This window comes from Betta splendens, chromosome 15 (genome assembly GCF_900634795.4).
Source record: "Betta splendens chromosome 15, fBetSpl5.4, whole genome shotgun sequence".
Classification (NCBI taxonomy): Eukaryota; Metazoa; Chordata; class Actinopteri; order Anabantiformes; family Osphronemidae; genus Betta; species Betta splendens.
This window is the reverse complement of record NC_040895.2, coordinates 429,416-446,031: the sequence shown is the minus strand read 5'-3', so window position 1 is coordinate 446,031 and position 16,616 is coordinate 429,416. Positions and strand designations below refer to the sequence as shown.

Here is a 16,616-nt window from a genome sequence, read left to right as displayed (position 1 = left end):
ACTGTGAATCATGGGTGAGGAAGTGTCATGATTTGGCGCTGCTTTGCTGCAGCAGGACCTGGTCAGCTCACCATCATAGAATCTGTTGTGTCTGACACTAAAGCCTTTAATTTTTGTATTCCAATCTGACTGAGCTTTTATAAATCCAATAGGTGTAAATTATCCTTTAATGAGATGATAAAATTCTAAATATATAAATTCCAGACATTAAATGGTAAATCCCAAAAAGAACTAAAATGATCTAAATGCACAGTAGTAAGGTTCCAGAAAATTAGTAACTTCCCAAAGAGGTTAAAAGATATAAAACTCCCAAAGTGTGGAAAATAAACTAAGTCTAAAGCAAGATCCCAAAATTATTCTAAGTCTCAGCAGCCAGATCCCAAAATTATTAGTACCAGCCACAGGGTCTCAAAAAGTTCAGAGCAGTAAGATCCAGGGTCAACAAAGTGACAGAAGACAAGACAGACTAAGAATTTTTGGTCACAACATCACCTTATAAACCTGTTGCTCACGGGGTGGGATTCAGCTCCCCGGACGTTAGATCATCATCTTGACCTTTTAGGGTGTTTTTGACCATTATTTTATTATATTTTTACCCAATCATGATCCCAAACAAAGTGAAGACACCTGTTGCTCTGCCCGTTTCTCCCAGGGCGGGGCAGCTCCCCTCCAAACCTTCACTTTCCCAAGGTCAGGTTACTGTAGGTCAGGAGCTTGCAGCAGAAGCTGCACTCCTCCCACCTGCCTTATCTAGGTCAGTAAAACACACTGTAGTTTTAATGGTCTTGGTGGTACTACACTTCTGTTGCATAACAGGGTCTCCTCCTCACACACGTGACCCAGTGAGTGCTATTATCCACACGTGCCACAGTGGGTGCTGTTGTAGTACAGCAGGTGCCATATTATTTTGTAACATTGTTTCCTGAAATCTCAACGGTAATTACTTTATAAACTTTATGAATTTTTACACAACAAATACACCATAAATTCTATTGTGTATCAGGAGGTGCTTGAAGAAAATGTGAGACCATCTGTTACAAAATTAAAGCTGAAAGGGAACTTCACCATGCAACATGACAGTGACCCAAAACATACTAGTAAAACAACCAAAGACTGGCTAAAAATAAAGAAATGGAGAGTGCTAGAAAGGCCAAGTCAAAGTCCAGATCTGAATCCCATTGAGATGTTGTGGGGTGACTTGAAAATGGCTGTACCCTCAAATATCTCAGCTGAAAAAATACTGCGTTGAGGAGTGGGGTAAAATTAAGTCAGACCGATGTCAAGAGACTGGTAGATGGCTACAAGCAGTTTCTCATATAGTTATGTCAGCTAAAGGAGGTAACCCTAGTTATTAGGGGCTAGGGTGTCCTATCTTTTTCCTCAGTAGGAATAGGAAGTTTTGTGAAATATCATTTACAGAAGACCTTGAAAGGACCTTTCTTTGGTTCTAATTGTTTAGTCATATTATTTTTATGTCTTTGTATTGATCGAGATAATACAAATATACTGTATATTAAAAAATGTGACAAAATACACATGCTTCCAGAGGTGTGCTAATTTTTTTATGATTGTATGTAAACCTACAAGTTTCAATATTCATTTTGACCTGCCTCTATACTGCCAAGTCTGAAGAGATGTTCAGCTTTACACTGCTTTCACCATCAGCCACACATTAATGAATACTAGTGGTTTGACTGCAGTTGCAGACACTGTACACCATAGACAATCTGACCTGGATGTGGCTTTGCAGTACGTGCATAGTAAATATCTAAATGTTTACCACGTTGACCCCTCTCCACCACAGCATTTTAGGCACCAAGAGATGTATGTAGCTATAGCTGATAAGTGTATAGTTCTTTCATTTTTAGCAACTGTACTCTGCAAAGTGCATTGAGATGAAATCCATTTTAAATTGGTGCTATATAAATAAACTGAACTGAACAACGCTCATAGTAATGCATAGTAAGCAAACAAAAGTCCTCTATATAGAGATAATAAATGAATTAAATAATATTGTGCAGCAGTAGAGCTGGAATGATATAATTTTCCTGCAGACCTACGAATGAATATGTTTAAAGAGACAGCAGATGCACATTAATCTCTGTCTGAAATTAGATGAGAGGGAGGAGGCAAAATGTTTCTATGACATATGAGCAGTTGTCCTCAAAGGTGAAGAAAAACTAAAATGCAAATTAAGAAGTGGGAGAAATGGTCTTTGCTCATTCTAAACAAGTGGTTACAGTTTTAAAGAAAATTGTGTTTTCAACTACTAGGTATTAATCATTGCAGATCAATAATTGTTCGTGTTTTAAAAAGGAACAGTGTCGACAACAAAGCCGCTGCTGCTGTCCATACATGTGCAAATCAGGCAAACTCTCTTTTGTGTGTCTCCATAACAACTGCCTTGTTCTTAATGCATTTGAAACCTGCTCTTGATGATAAAAGGCACCTAAAGTTTAAGATTGAGCCATACACCACATACCAGTGTAAGATTAAACTTCATTAATTTACAAACTGCAGCTAATGTGCGAGGGTATCTAAATAATTCAATACCTTTTTCCAGTTATTCAAGGACAAAAATACACTAAATGCATTTCCATATTTTCCACACATAATGAGAAATTGCAATTATGTACCTCATACTGTACTTACAGAACAAACACAAATTATAGCAGCAGGGTAACATGGTCAGCATAGTGTAGTATTGCTTTCATTGTCATACTACTTTTAAAAATAGAATTCTATTTATAGATATTATATTTTTAACTAGAAAAATTAATTTCTCAGAGAAATTACGTGAGAGAGCTGTTCTGCTGCCGCAATAATGCCAAACCCCGATTAAGCTGCTGACATAAAATTGTTGAAATGTGTGTGTTGGTAATTACGTATCTGTTAGTTTTTAAATAGTCATAATTAATCATTCAAAGGCAAAGACAGTGCTATTAAAGCTAATAAATTGCATTCATGCTTTTATTACGAAAGCATTTAGGGGACGCAGATGCATATGTAAGTAATTACAAAACTGTTAATCAATCGTTAAGTAGTCATATTTCATCATTTGGCTGTAAAACCAAAATATTAGCTTCAATAGCAATATTTTTGCTGGTCAATCAGTAATAAGCATGAGGGCGGCACAGTGGGTAGCACTGTCGTAGCGGGAAGATACTGGGTTCGATTTCCGCAACCTCGCATATGGGATTAAGCGGTATGAAAAATAGATGGATAATAAGCATGGAACTGCTGAAGACACTAAGCATTAGGAGTTTGACCTGTCAATCAAACCTGCAGCTGCACCATTGCCATGAAGATGTAAGGTGGGAAAATCAGTGGGAGCCGGCTGTTCTGAATCATACATACATACATACATACATACACACACACACACACACACAGAGTATGTGTATATACACACTCTATTCTCACCCTCCGCGGGTGATCTCATCCACTTTCCAAGCTCGGGTCCTCTACCAGAGGCCAGGGAGCTTGAGGGTTCTGCGCAGTATCTTTGCTGTTCCTAGGACTGCACTTTTCTGGACTGAGATTTCGGATGTTTTTCCAGGGATCTGTCGTAGCCACTCCTCCAGTTTGGGGGTCACAGCCCCCAGTGCTCCGATCACCACAGGCGCCACTGTGGCCCTCACCCTCCAAGCCTTCTCCAGTTCTTCTCTGAGCCCTTGGTATTTCTCTAGTTTCTCATGTTCCTTTTTCCTGATGTTGCCATCGCTTGGTATTGCCACATCCACCACTACGGCTTTCCTCTGCTCTTTATCCACCACCACAATGTCTGGTTGGTTCGCCATTACCATTCTGTCAGTCTGGATCTGGAAGTCCCACAGGATCTTGGCTCGCTCGTTCTCTACCACCTTGGGAGGTGTTTCCCACTTTGACCTTGGGGTTTCCAGTCCATACTCCGCGCAGATGTTCCTGTATACTATGCCAGCCACTTGGTTATGGCGTTCCATGTATGCTTTGCCTGCCAGCATCTTACACCCTGCAGTATATATATATATAAATATATATAATATATTAATATATATATATTATATTATATATATATATATATATATATATATATATATACTGCACACAGGCAGGTGTGTGGTTTACTAATATATGATAAAGAGAGAAATGCAATCACTAACCTCATCACTCATCATCACTAATGTCTGCACAGCTGAGCAATCATGCTGCATGTTGGTTTGCCTGTTGCTCGATGATTGGGGGCAGGGAACTTGTGACACCATCTAACATGCAGGGAATATAAATAGGAAACTTACTAAAGGGTGTGTTACTTTAATTGCTATTTTTGTTTTATGAAGTCATCCAAAATTATTTTATAGTATAAATGATATAATATGGACAATTGTAATTATTTTGTGGTATTTCCTGAATTTACTACTTTCATAATAATGTTTATTAGGTAACTTCACATTACTGAACTACAGTAGCTGAACTACTTCCTTTAATAAATTCTATATCCAAATGTTTCTATTTCCAAATGTAGATTTCACACTGTGCCTATTGTGTCCAAGAATATGTACTACAGGATACGCATCACAGCCTAATAAAGGCCCACATAAACAGAAGAGCTGTTGTTGGCCATGCAGCCAACCCCTTAGCCCACTGCACCCTCGTCACAAGCAGAGCTACTAATAGGATGTGGCATAGAATTGCTGTGCAATTGCCTTGCAGCGACTTGTGCCCTATAACCATAAACAAATCGATCTGACATGTGGTATTAGATTAAATTAACAAGCTGCACAGTGACAGGGAAAAGGATTTATAGAACCCCACTCCATCTCAAGCACACCCTATTAGACCTGCTGGAAAGCATGATGTTCAAGCAACAAGAGATGGTGCCTATCTCAAACTAGGGTTTAAGCCTATGCTGCATTGTTTTAGGTAAGGACAAAGACAAGTTTGTGTTTGTGTAACATTAATTAAGTACTCAACTGTAACAGCTATAACAGCTGTAACAGAAAATTTTATATTTTGATTAAACATTATCTTTACACACACACGTAGTTTTAGGAAGTGATCGTTGATCTACCAGTTTTCTTTCAGTCCCATAGTATTCCTCTATTCCACTCTTACTCAAATTCTCAGTAATAGCTGTCTGAACATTTTACACAGACACTAGTCCTTGGGATCGAAAAAAACTCCACCAGGCTCTAAGGCAGAGGAACAGAAAGAAACTCTACTAATTGAATGTTAGAGCATAGAAGTGAGATTTGAAATTAGATTTTAAGATCTCAAAGGAATCATATTGTCCAATGTCAGCAGGAAGGCAGCATGCTAGGGAACCTGCCTATGATTTTTAACTCTAGGAGTCAACAAGATCTCTGCATTCTTAGAGTGGAGAGCATGTTGTGGAAATTAGTGTGGAATGAGATGGGTATGATGGAGCACTTCCACTCAGAATTTATTATGCCATTAGAAGTACACTGAAGACTGATCATCTCAGTATTCTTTGAATATAGGAGCAAGAAATTATTTGAGCTCTGATTTTTGGAGCAGACTGGTTGGATTTAGAAATCTGAGAAGGCTTCTCAACCTTTACCAGCAGAAGTATAGCCATTACTGGTTGTAGTGTAATGGGTTTATGATTTTGAATAATTTGCCTAGTTAACAGGTTAAATGTAAAGTGAGACTGTATTGAGCCAAGGACTAAGCCCTGAGGAACTAAATTTTTCACTACAGTCAATAATGGCCTAGAGCAGCGGTCACTAACAGGCGGTCCGGATCTGGACCCAGAAGCTGTCCAATACTGACCCAGAGATACAGACCAAACCGAAAAATCTGCGGGGCACCTTAATTTTGACTGACACGGCTATTTATAGTATTTATTTTGTGGATGCAAGAACACATAGGCCAATTGAATGCGAGTTAGGCAATCCCCACGTGACTTCACATAACCAATCGATTCTGTGGTGTTCTGTGGTGGTGATCACAGGTGGCAAATTATGCCACTCAGTACTGGCATATGAGAGACGTTTGAGGTTGAAAGGGAATTAGTAAAGACAGCGAAAACAGTTGTGTGTAGCTAGCAATAAACAAAGGGGGGGATACAGAGAGGGAGAGGCACAGACAACAGAGAGGGAGAGGCAGCTTTCCGGGATCTATGGAAAGTCATTTTTGTAGTCTATGTATTCTATTGCTAGTCTATCTACTGAAAAGCTTAACGGTCGCATTATAACTAAGTAAGAAGCAGATCTGTAAGTCTGTGTTTATTTACAATAATTTACTAGCTTGAAAAGTACAGTTTCAGTAGAATAATAGGCTTTGAAAGCAGACTGAAAATGTTCCAGATTGCTTTTGGAAGTTACATAAGTAAACTATATGAACATGTTTACTGACAATTTGGAATTTCTAGTTGTGCTAAATAGTTTGCACGTTAACATGCCACTGTGTTGAAAACAGTGACCATGAAACCATTTTTTTGTTACTGTAACACCCAAGACATGTTTTTCTTAGACTTGGGCCTTGCCATAGTAACCAGGGTGCGCTGCATAGATTGGATGAACCATATTTTCCCAGCTATATAGCACACACAAATTTAAGCCGCACCCATTAGAATTTAAATTAGAAAAAAAATTAATATACTGTATAGACCACACCTGTCTATGAGCCGCAAGTGTTCATGTTGTAAGATGAGATATTTACATAGAAAGATGATACAGAGAAATATTTTTGTAACATTTAATTAAAAACGGTAAAAAAAACTTTTGGCTGGTTAAAAAAAAAAGTACTGCAGCGTACCACAAAAAGAAATTGATCACTACCACTGCTTTCTGCGCATTAAAACCACTAAAGTTATAATACTTTCTCGTCTTTCTTTTGCTGTTTTGTTGATGTTTTCCTCGGAGAAAGCTGCTGCCACAGACTACTCCGTGCCCTGATAGGCAGACCTTTTCGACTGTACTTCTTTTAAGGTGGCTATTGTTTTGGGTTTAGTTGAGCGCATCAACTACTGCATGGTTTAAGGCAGAAAGAAGAATCCACTTCGTTAGCTCTGTCCATCCAACGCAGTCAGCAATTCTTAAAAAAAATTAAAAAAAGCTGAACAGCACACTGAAGATTCTCAATGCTACCACATAATAATGACTAAGGGTGCATACAACACAAGCCTCAACAGCTTTCAGTCGGGTCTGCATGGTGTAAACATCTCACCCGTGTTCAGTGGCATGAAGCTCATAAGCCGGTAAAATCCACAAATTAGCGACACCGTATTTTAAGCCGGAAGGTTCAAAGCGCATGAAAAAAGTAGCGGGAATAGTCAGTAGTCAGGAATCTCTGCCCTAACTAAGGTTTCTGTAGTCTGTAGGTACTCTTCTGGCATTTAAAATAATTGGTTCTATTTTAGCGTGTCCGCAAATACACAATATGTCAATAATGCTGTTCAAAAAATTAAAAAAATCCAACCTGCAATTCAGGTTTAAATGACTTGATGTTGTAAGGTTGCATGGTTATCTCCACTATACACACAGTGACATTTATATATTATATGCAGACAGACAGACATACAGAGAAAGCCACTAATTAAAAAGAAACAATACATAAAATCACAAAGACACAGATTACAGGAAAAGTGTCATTAAACCCAATAACAATAGATGCAATAGAGTGCATAGTGCAATTGTCAATGTTGCGAAATTTTGCTAAGGTGTAAGTCCCACTGTTAAGGTGTAAAAGTTTTCAATGAACATTACTACAACAATACAATGCTTGTGAATTGGCTATATTTAACTTCAGTGACCGCTCCATTGCTGCAGGAGTGTAACCAGAATCAGACCTAGAGTCTGAAGAAGCAACTAAGGATGTACAAACTTTAAAATGCAACAAGACATTTTTTAGTAGTAAGTACATGTTTGTGTATTATTACTGCTATGTACAAGTAAATGTACTGTAACTTATGAACACTGACTTTACAATGTGACCTGTAAATAGTGAGCTTGATCCCCGTATATTGTTATATGCAGACAGTGCTGGTTAAGCCTCAATATAAAGCACTCTTATTTGAAGAGACTTGGGGAGAGGTTGTGGGAGTATTAACAACTGTGACTAGGAGCAAAGTTAGATGTTTTTCTGTTCTTAATGTAAGGGACAAAACTTTAAAGCAGTGAAAGCTGTTATTTGAACATATTAACCTTTCATTTTGTTTTCTGTAGCTGTACGGATAAAAAGGAAGTTGGATTTGCTAATACACTTGGCAAATTGCTCCATTTACATCTGGCTGGTTTGTGGTTGCTAGGTTCTGTTTCTCTTCGTCTTTCCTAGAGACACGAAAACAAGAGCTGGCTGTTGTTTTTGTCAATGTTAACAAGGTTTGTTCATTCATTATTGCTTAACCCTTATAGAAAGCACCACTACACACGATTTATACTGTGCAATTCAGAGAAGGCCCAAACAGCTTTTTCTCCCAAGAAAGTCAGTGATGAAAACATTCATCACAAGTTGGCCTTTAAAATTCAAAGATTTAAAGCAAAAAGGGTGAACTAAGCACAAGAGCCTGCACTTTATGATTCTCTTACATGATTGACAGTCTGATGTTGCCAGGTGCCATTTGTGGTACTCAATTTACCGCATAGTTACCTGAACTGACTGCAATTAGTATGGGCTTAACAATGGATGAATTTTTTGTCAAGACATAAACCAAGATGTTCTGAGTATCTTATTTTATTCTCAGGGCCTTACCTAATCTACCATATCCTGGCCACGACTTGTTCTCCCAGCTTTACAGTTTTTATAGATAATCTGCTTGTACAAGGCCAGCCCTAACTTAATCACTGCCTTTCACTGGCACTGTAGCAAATAACAACATGGTAAATTACAGTCATTAGTCTCTGTCTATCCACATCATTTGTCTCTTATTTTCTCTCCTAAAGCAGGACACCTGTATAATTTATTTGACGTTCCTCTCTCTGTCTTAGGTCCAATAATGGACCCAGTAAGAGAACAATCTCTGTCAGTCATAAATAGTGCTTCGATTTCTGGTCATAAGTTTTCATCAACATAGGAACATTGAATTATCTTGTCACTTTACAAAAGCTGTCATTTCACAGCCAACCTGTGAGTCACAAGGCAGGGTGACACCACATTGCAACAGGTGTATTATGAGAAATATGACTTGCATTGTGCTGATCAGCTGTTATTTAGGTAGCCGATGGTGGGGTTTCATTTGAGCTTTTCTTCTGCGACAGAATTTTTGAGTCCCAGTAAAGCAAAGTAAAGTGCAGTCAGCAGACAATATTGACGTGCTTGTTTTTGTCTCTTTAGCCCTCATTCACATTTGTATTGAACAAAATTTGCATACATGTGAATATAGAGTCAGAGTATATATACCAAAATCTAGGTACCTATTCTCTCACGCTTTAACTTCCATAATTTGTTCCACACCACAGTTCTAAATGTGAAATAAACTTGTATTCTATGTTTAACAGAAGTTGGTAAACTTGGTCAGAGGGGCCTACACTTTTTTTTGCAGGTTCTAAAAGAGCCTCTACATTCACATAATCCACACAATGAGCAACAGTAATCCTCTAATTTTTCAAATTCTACCATTAACCAATACCTTGTATTCTGACATTTATTCACTGAGTGGTTTGTGAGACCTTGCACTCAGTAATTTGTAGCAATTACGCCGTTATTGAGAGAATCAATTCACTGTTTAAGACGTCTTCCATATAATGTCACCATGTCACTTCTGGTAGAGATAGGAATGACAGGAATCCAACTTATTCTTATGTTAGTGACGTAATACTGGTGATGGTTGTGCCCACACCAGTTCATAAAGCTGTCCTCTACTTTTTGGTTTTCTGTGATGTCTCCAGTTCAAGTTCAGCTCAGTACATGGTCTTGCAGAACTAAAACTCAACAAATCCCACATGTATGTATGTATGTAAAGTGTGAAGCCAGAAGGGTGTTTAAAGTTAAGCACACACTGTCAATAACCTTGTAACCTGCATATAAACATGCAAAAATCCTAATAATATATGTAAATCAATAATACATAATAACTAAATTATTGACCTTCTTTAATATTGAATATTAACAGTAATTCATATTCAATGAAACCCAACAAAACATATTGCAAGCAAAAAACTGTCAATAAATTCATAATCTAAAATGTACACACAAACCACACCTGTTCCTAGTACCACATGCTCTGTTGACCAAGACATATTAAAGATTCTTTTGGTAGAGCACAGTAGACTGTAAATGTATAAAATACATATTTTTGTGTGAACACAACAATAATACTGGTACACAAAATTAGGTCAAAGTCAACGCAACTCAAATGATGTAATCTATTTTCTGTTGTTTTTTTTTTTACATGCAGACAGAGGTCATCAAGGGGCCATGTGGTAGCGTGGGAATGACATTCAGACATGTTGCTGCTAGTGAAGGAGATGCAGTCCAAATCAGCATTGAGACAGTCACACCCAATTCCCCTGCAGCTTTGGCAGACCTGCAGAGGGGTGATCGCCTCATCGCTATTGGAGGTTGAATATTACTTAATTTTGTTTTTATGTGGTAAATTGTGGCAGAGATCATTTTACTGTGCAAATAACTATTTGTAAAATATTCATACTGTTTACATGTTCAGAAAATGTATTTCTTGTTTCTGTTGACAGGTGTTAAAGTAACATCCTCAGTTAGTGTGCCCAAATTGCTGAAGCAGTGTGGAGACAGGGTGGTGGTTGTTTATGAGAGACCGGTTCGTCACCAGACTCCCTCTTTGGGAAGCCTAGGAACTCTTCAGGAAGGTTTTGGACAGCTAGAGGAAGCCGGTTTAGTGCACCAGCCAGCGGGCTATGAGGAAGACCCAGCTCCTATCACCACACTATCGGACATATCTGACGGCAAAGACATGGACTCTGAGTTTGAAGAGTTGATTGTAGATTCTAAACCTAGCCAGATATGTGGCACTAACAACAGTAACACAAATGCCATTGATACTAAGGAAGACTTCTTACTTGGAGTAAACCAAAGCCCCAAAAGGACTGTGGTCAACTTGGCTTCTAAGCCCCTTGGTACTATATCACCCATTCTAAACCGCAAGTTAAACCTGGTGGGTCTCCAGTCACCACTGAAACCTCAGCCCAAAGAATCACCAAAGCCCTCACCACATAAGACTATTATTTCTTCGGGGGATGGACTTCAGCGCCCTGCAGTACCTTGCCCACCTGCTCCTTCTCGACCCCCAGTCCCACCAAGACCCTATATAAGGTTAACATCAGCCTCCTCAGAAACGAGTCTTTTAGAAAGTGTTGATTCTCTTGCATGTTCTAATGTTGCTGTTTCTTCAGTAATGAGTACCACTATCAGCACAATAGATAAAAGTTCAGAAAAACTCTCTATTACTTGTGTCACTGAGGACAAAGCTGGTCCTGAGAGAATATGTGTCAAGCAGGCTGAGATAAAGCAGTCCTCCAGGCCGACAGAGTCTATTGATGAGGTATGTGGTGTTCCTACCACTGTTTCTTTGAGCAACAAGGCTGATCAAGCAAAGGACAAAGCTTCTGAGAGCTCCTGCAGCACACGGGACAGTCTGGAGGACCATTGCCTTTGGGAATCTACAGAAACATTGTTTCGTAACCAGGCAGCACAATGGAACAAGGCTTCCGTGGTGTTTGAGGTGGAGAGCAACCATAAGTTTCTTAATGTGGCTTTGTGGTGCAAAGATCCCTTTAAGTTGGGTAGTTTGTTATGTCTTGGTCATGTGAGCATCCAGCTGGAGCATATTTCACTAGAATGTATGGCCACATCATCGTCAGAGTACCAGAGTACTTTTAGGTTGTGTCCTCCAGAGCCCAGAGCTAATGTAAGTCGCACTGCGTTACGGAGCCTCAGCGCCCACAAGGGGTTCAATGAGAAGCTGTGTTATGGAGATGTTACTCTAAACTTCTGCTATTTAGCTGATGGTGAGTTTGAGTTTCCAGGGGGGCTGGGAGAAAAGGAGAGAGAGGCGAGTCTCCATGATGAGGACACAAAAGAGAGGGAGCCTATCGCTACAATGCAGCGTGATGACTTAGCCTTTGGCACAATACCGTGCCAGGAAGTTCGGCACAATTTTCAAGATACACAGTTTCAAAACCCCACCTGGTGTGAATATTGCAAAAAAAAGGTTTGGACTAAGGCAGCCTCTCAGTGTATGATCTGTGCATATGTTTGCCACAAGAAATGCCAGGACAAGTGCCTTGCTGAAAATCCTTTTTGTGTGGCATCAACTGAACGTCGTGGGGCTGACCCTGAAGCCAAGTCCACCATAAACCGAGCCACAACTGGCCTAACTCGGCATATCATCAATACCAGCTCACGCCTGCTTAACCTCCGCCAGGTGCCTAAAACACGACTGGTTGAGCAAGTAGCTGATGTGGTGCCTGGACCAGTTGAGCCCTCTCCCAAGCATACCCCCAACACTTCAGACAATGAGAGTAGTGATACAGAAACCTACACCAGTGGTGCCAGCCCCTCCAAACAAGCTAGCAGTAGTGGAAGAAGTAAACTTGTACGCAAGGAAGGTGGTTTGGATGACAGTGTGTTTATTGCTGTGAAGGAGATAGGTCGTGACCTGTACCGTGGACTGCCCACAGATGAGCGTTCCCAGAAGCTGGAATTAATGCTGGACAAGCTGCAGCAGGAAATAGACCAGGAGTTAGAACACAATAATTCCCTTATGCTCGAGGAAAGGGAGACCATAGATGCCCGGCACAAAGCTCTTATTAGCGCTGGTCTGGCCAAATCTGGGGAGAGGCTCCAGGCCCTCACCCTATTAATGATCCACTACCGAGCAGGTATTGAGGACCTGGAATCAGTGGAGAGCACTTCTCCATCAGAGCAGCAAGGCTTTAAAGGTAAAGGAGATGGTCTGGAAGACGATTCCCTGATGGGAACAGAGGTTTATGACAGTGACATATGTAGCCCTGTGGAGGTGCAACTGCTAGATGACATTACTGAAGAGCAAATTTCTGTGGAGGCACTCCACTGATAAGACTAGACACGAAAGACAAAAATTTAAAGCTATTAGCACAATCTTGTCTAGTTTATTGATTAATTAATTAATTTTACAAGATTTGAGTGATTGAAATGATTTCTTTCCTTAGGACTCATTATAATCATATCATTTATGTTTTGATTTGCAAAATGTGATGTTGTGTCCATGCTCTAGTCAGGGTTGCCTGAAAGCTACACTAGTATCTGCCATTGATTGTGCTGTACGTTTATTTTCCAGTTTTTCTATTCTGTGTTGTGTCATTATTAATTTGTGTTTTCATCTCACATGTATCTTCTTTGACATTTGGACTTGTGAATAATCTGCATCTGTGGTCCAGTCTGAATCATTATTTAATTTCTTGAAATTCTGTATTTTTGCTGAGTATTTGACTGTAGCATAAATAACAAGTTTCTATTATTACTTAAAAAGCTGATCACTATAAAGAGGCAAAAAATGTGTAACTTGATAAGACCTTTTTGTGGATTAAGGCATTTATTTGGGAAATTGTGTAAGATTTGCCTTTTTGTCTAGAATATTTTTTTCATTTTGGTCTCTCGTGTAACCAGTCATAGTGTTTTTGGAAACTAAAATTGGAGCATGGCAAGACATTCAAATATTTAAAAATCCTTGGAAAAGGTTAAGGACATATTTCCTTTACCTTTTGTTTACAGTATGCAGTAACTTGAATGTAGACCTATTCCTAAGAGTAAACCTGTTTTATTTAATTACGTAGAAATATTGTTTGTGTTAAATTTTTCTTTTTCTTTTTTTTAAGGATTTTGTCAAATTGTTTTAAAATTATTCTTCCTACTTCTAAAATGTAATTAAGGCACATGACTTAACGGTTAAATTTAAAGAAAGCACACAATGTACTTTTTAAGGGTTTTTGATTGTATGTTGCCCAAAATCACTTCTCGCTTTAACATTCTCCTTGACTTAACTGATATAAAATGTTTCTGTAAACATGTAATTGTTAGAATCTTTGCTGCTAAACTTTTATCATGACTCGTTTTCTTGCCCAAATGAATGCATATTCTGTTTTCTGCTGCATTTTCATCTGTGTTTGAAAATATCAAGCAGTGTTGTGAGCTATAATGGAGATACATCAGAACAGATTCGGATGACTTTGATAGCAGATACAGTCATAGTGATATTTCCTTCAAAGTCAATGCATGAACCTGAACCAGGAAGTCCACTTAGTCTGAGAAAACTGGTTTAAGGGCGTATCAGGAGTTGATGCGTTATATCACTCATAACATAAGTGCATAACTAAAATAATACAAGGAAACAAGTTTAAATAATAATTAATTATGGAATACATCATGTTTTCTATCTACCTGGTGATAACTAGATAAACCTTACAGAGAAAACACTTGACTTGGGAATTTATATATGACTTATTAGTGGCAGTGTTAGCCTGTTCTCAGGTGGTTTAAACAAACGGTACTAATTGGACTTGGTGGAATATTTATTTTTTTGTATATCCTAAGTACAGTCTTGCTTGTGATATGGCATCTAAAGGACTTTTTAAAATGCACACTAGTGGACTTTCCAGAACTTTAGTAGTATTTAGAAGTAAATTGCCCTTACAGCACAGTCTACTGTGTATAGGAAAAAAAATGTATGCACAAGATTTCCTTTAAGGAGCACTAGATGTGAGGGAGTGGCAAAATTGCTTTTTGTTGGTGATTGAATTAGGTGAGTATAATAGTAATAGATTAGCAGTTGAAATTTAGCCAAATGAGGGCCAAATGTATTTATAAGAATAAAATTGCAATTAAAAAAAACTACAATTTGAAATAAGTCAAAAGTCAAAAATTTAAAGGTTTTTCTAATCAAATATGAGTGATTATTAGATAAGCGCTTAACTTTCTATTTCTAATGGAATCGAAATTTACATACAACTGATAACTGCCCATCTGGCCTATTTATTCCAACCTTGGAATGTCCAATGACATTAGAGGAAAAAGTTAGAGAAAATTTGCTAATAAATATGTAGCCCATGCGGGGACTGGCATTGTCGGTGTTTCTAAGTAACTCTATTTTGGTGCAGTGCTTTTAGAAGTTTGTCACATTGTTTGAACTAAGTAGTCTGAGTGTGCGTTTGTCTGGAAAGCACTGGTTTTACTTTTGCTGCTGTTGTTAAAATGTATTCTCCCCCAAAGTGTAAGTGCAATTGTGTATGTGATGGGTATTAATCATACTTTTTCTGATGGCTCATCTGATGCAGCATTTATGTACATAACCTAAATAAAGAAGTAGTTTAAAATGAATTTCAGTCATTGTTGTATGGGTTAATTAGCGTACATGTGAACACACACACACACACACACACAAAGGTGTGAGCAGGTTTTCCAACGTAAACACATTCCTATCAGTGCTGTGCTTTCGCTGCCTCTGCTGCTAGCATATGCCACCTTAATATCCTGCTTTACCTCCACTCTTTTTATTTGACTTAGAAGCAACAAGCTGGAGGCAAAAAGCAATAATACTAAGGCTGTGTGGAGCCTCTGTACAGAAATGTTCTAGCAGCACACTCACTGCATACATAGAGCCAAGATTTATATATATAAATATATGTGTGTGTGTGTGTGTGTGTGTGTGTGTGTGTGTGTGTGTGTGTGTGTGTGTGTGTGTGTGTGTGTGTGTGTGTAATAAAAGGAATAATATAAATATAATAAATGTGTAATAAAAAGAGCTATATGTATATGTATGTATGTATGTATGTATGTATGTATGTATGTATGTATGTATGTATGTATGTATGTATGTATGTATGTATGTATGTATGTATGTATGTATGTATGTATGTATGTATGCATGTATATGTGTGTGTGTGTGTGTGTGTGTGTGTGTGTGTGTGTGTGTGTGTGTGTGTGTGTGTATATACAGGACGCCAGGTCAGAGGGGAGGTTTCACCATCTCCCCAACCGGAAATTGGGTACGAAGCCCCAATGAGAGCACAGATACGCTGACCTGAAAGATAAGATCATGGCGAGACAGGCAACCCCGAAGCCAACTACAACGGCTAAGTGAAGTACCATCAGAAAATCTCGTGGAAGATGTGAATGCAGCATTGAGACCGATCCCTACCACAACAATCACAGAAACCAATGAGCTGATATACGCTTCAGCATCAGTGATCCTAGAGATGCTTGGCTATAAGAGCAACCATGGGAGCCATGAGAAACAAATGGACCATTTGAAACCACCATGGAAACGAAGGTTGGAAGCAACAGCAGCTGGCAGGGAAAGCATACATGGAACGCCATAACCAAGTGGCTGGCAAAGTATACAGGAACATCTGCGCAGAGTATGGACTGGAAACCCCAAGGTCAAAGTGGGAAACACCTCCCAAGGTGGTAGAGAACGAGCGAGCCAAGATCCTGTGGGACTTCCAGATACAGACAGACAGAATGGTAATGGCGAACCAACCAGACATTGTGGTGGTGGACAAAGAGCAGAGGAAAGCCGTAGTGGTGGATGTGGCAATACCAAGCGATGGCAACATCAGGAAAAAGGAACATGAGAAACTAGAGAAATACCAAGCGCTCAGAGAAGAACTGGAGAAGGCTTGGAAGGTGAAGGCCACAGTGGTGCCTGTGGTGATCGGAGCACT

At 39.0% G+C, this 16,616-nt stretch overlaps 1 protein-coding gene across 1 annotated transcript in view; it reads left to right on the top strand.

Moving 5' to 3' along the window:
* pdzd8 (PDZ domain containing 8) overlaps nt 1-15,270 on the top strand; it is a 53,154-nt gene extending 37,884 nt beyond the window's left edge. Inside the window, exons 4-5 of the mRNA XM_029175544.2 lie at nt 10,340-10,502; nt 10,635-15,270. Of these exons, the coding sequence (XP_029031377.1) occupies nt 10,340-10,502; nt 10,635-12,991 (2,520 nt within the window). The 3' untranslated portion in view covers nt 12,992-15,270. The remainder of the gene's footprint in view (nt 1-10,339; nt 10,503-10,634) is intronic.
* Nucleotides 15,271-16,616: the final 1,346 nt, after the last annotated feature.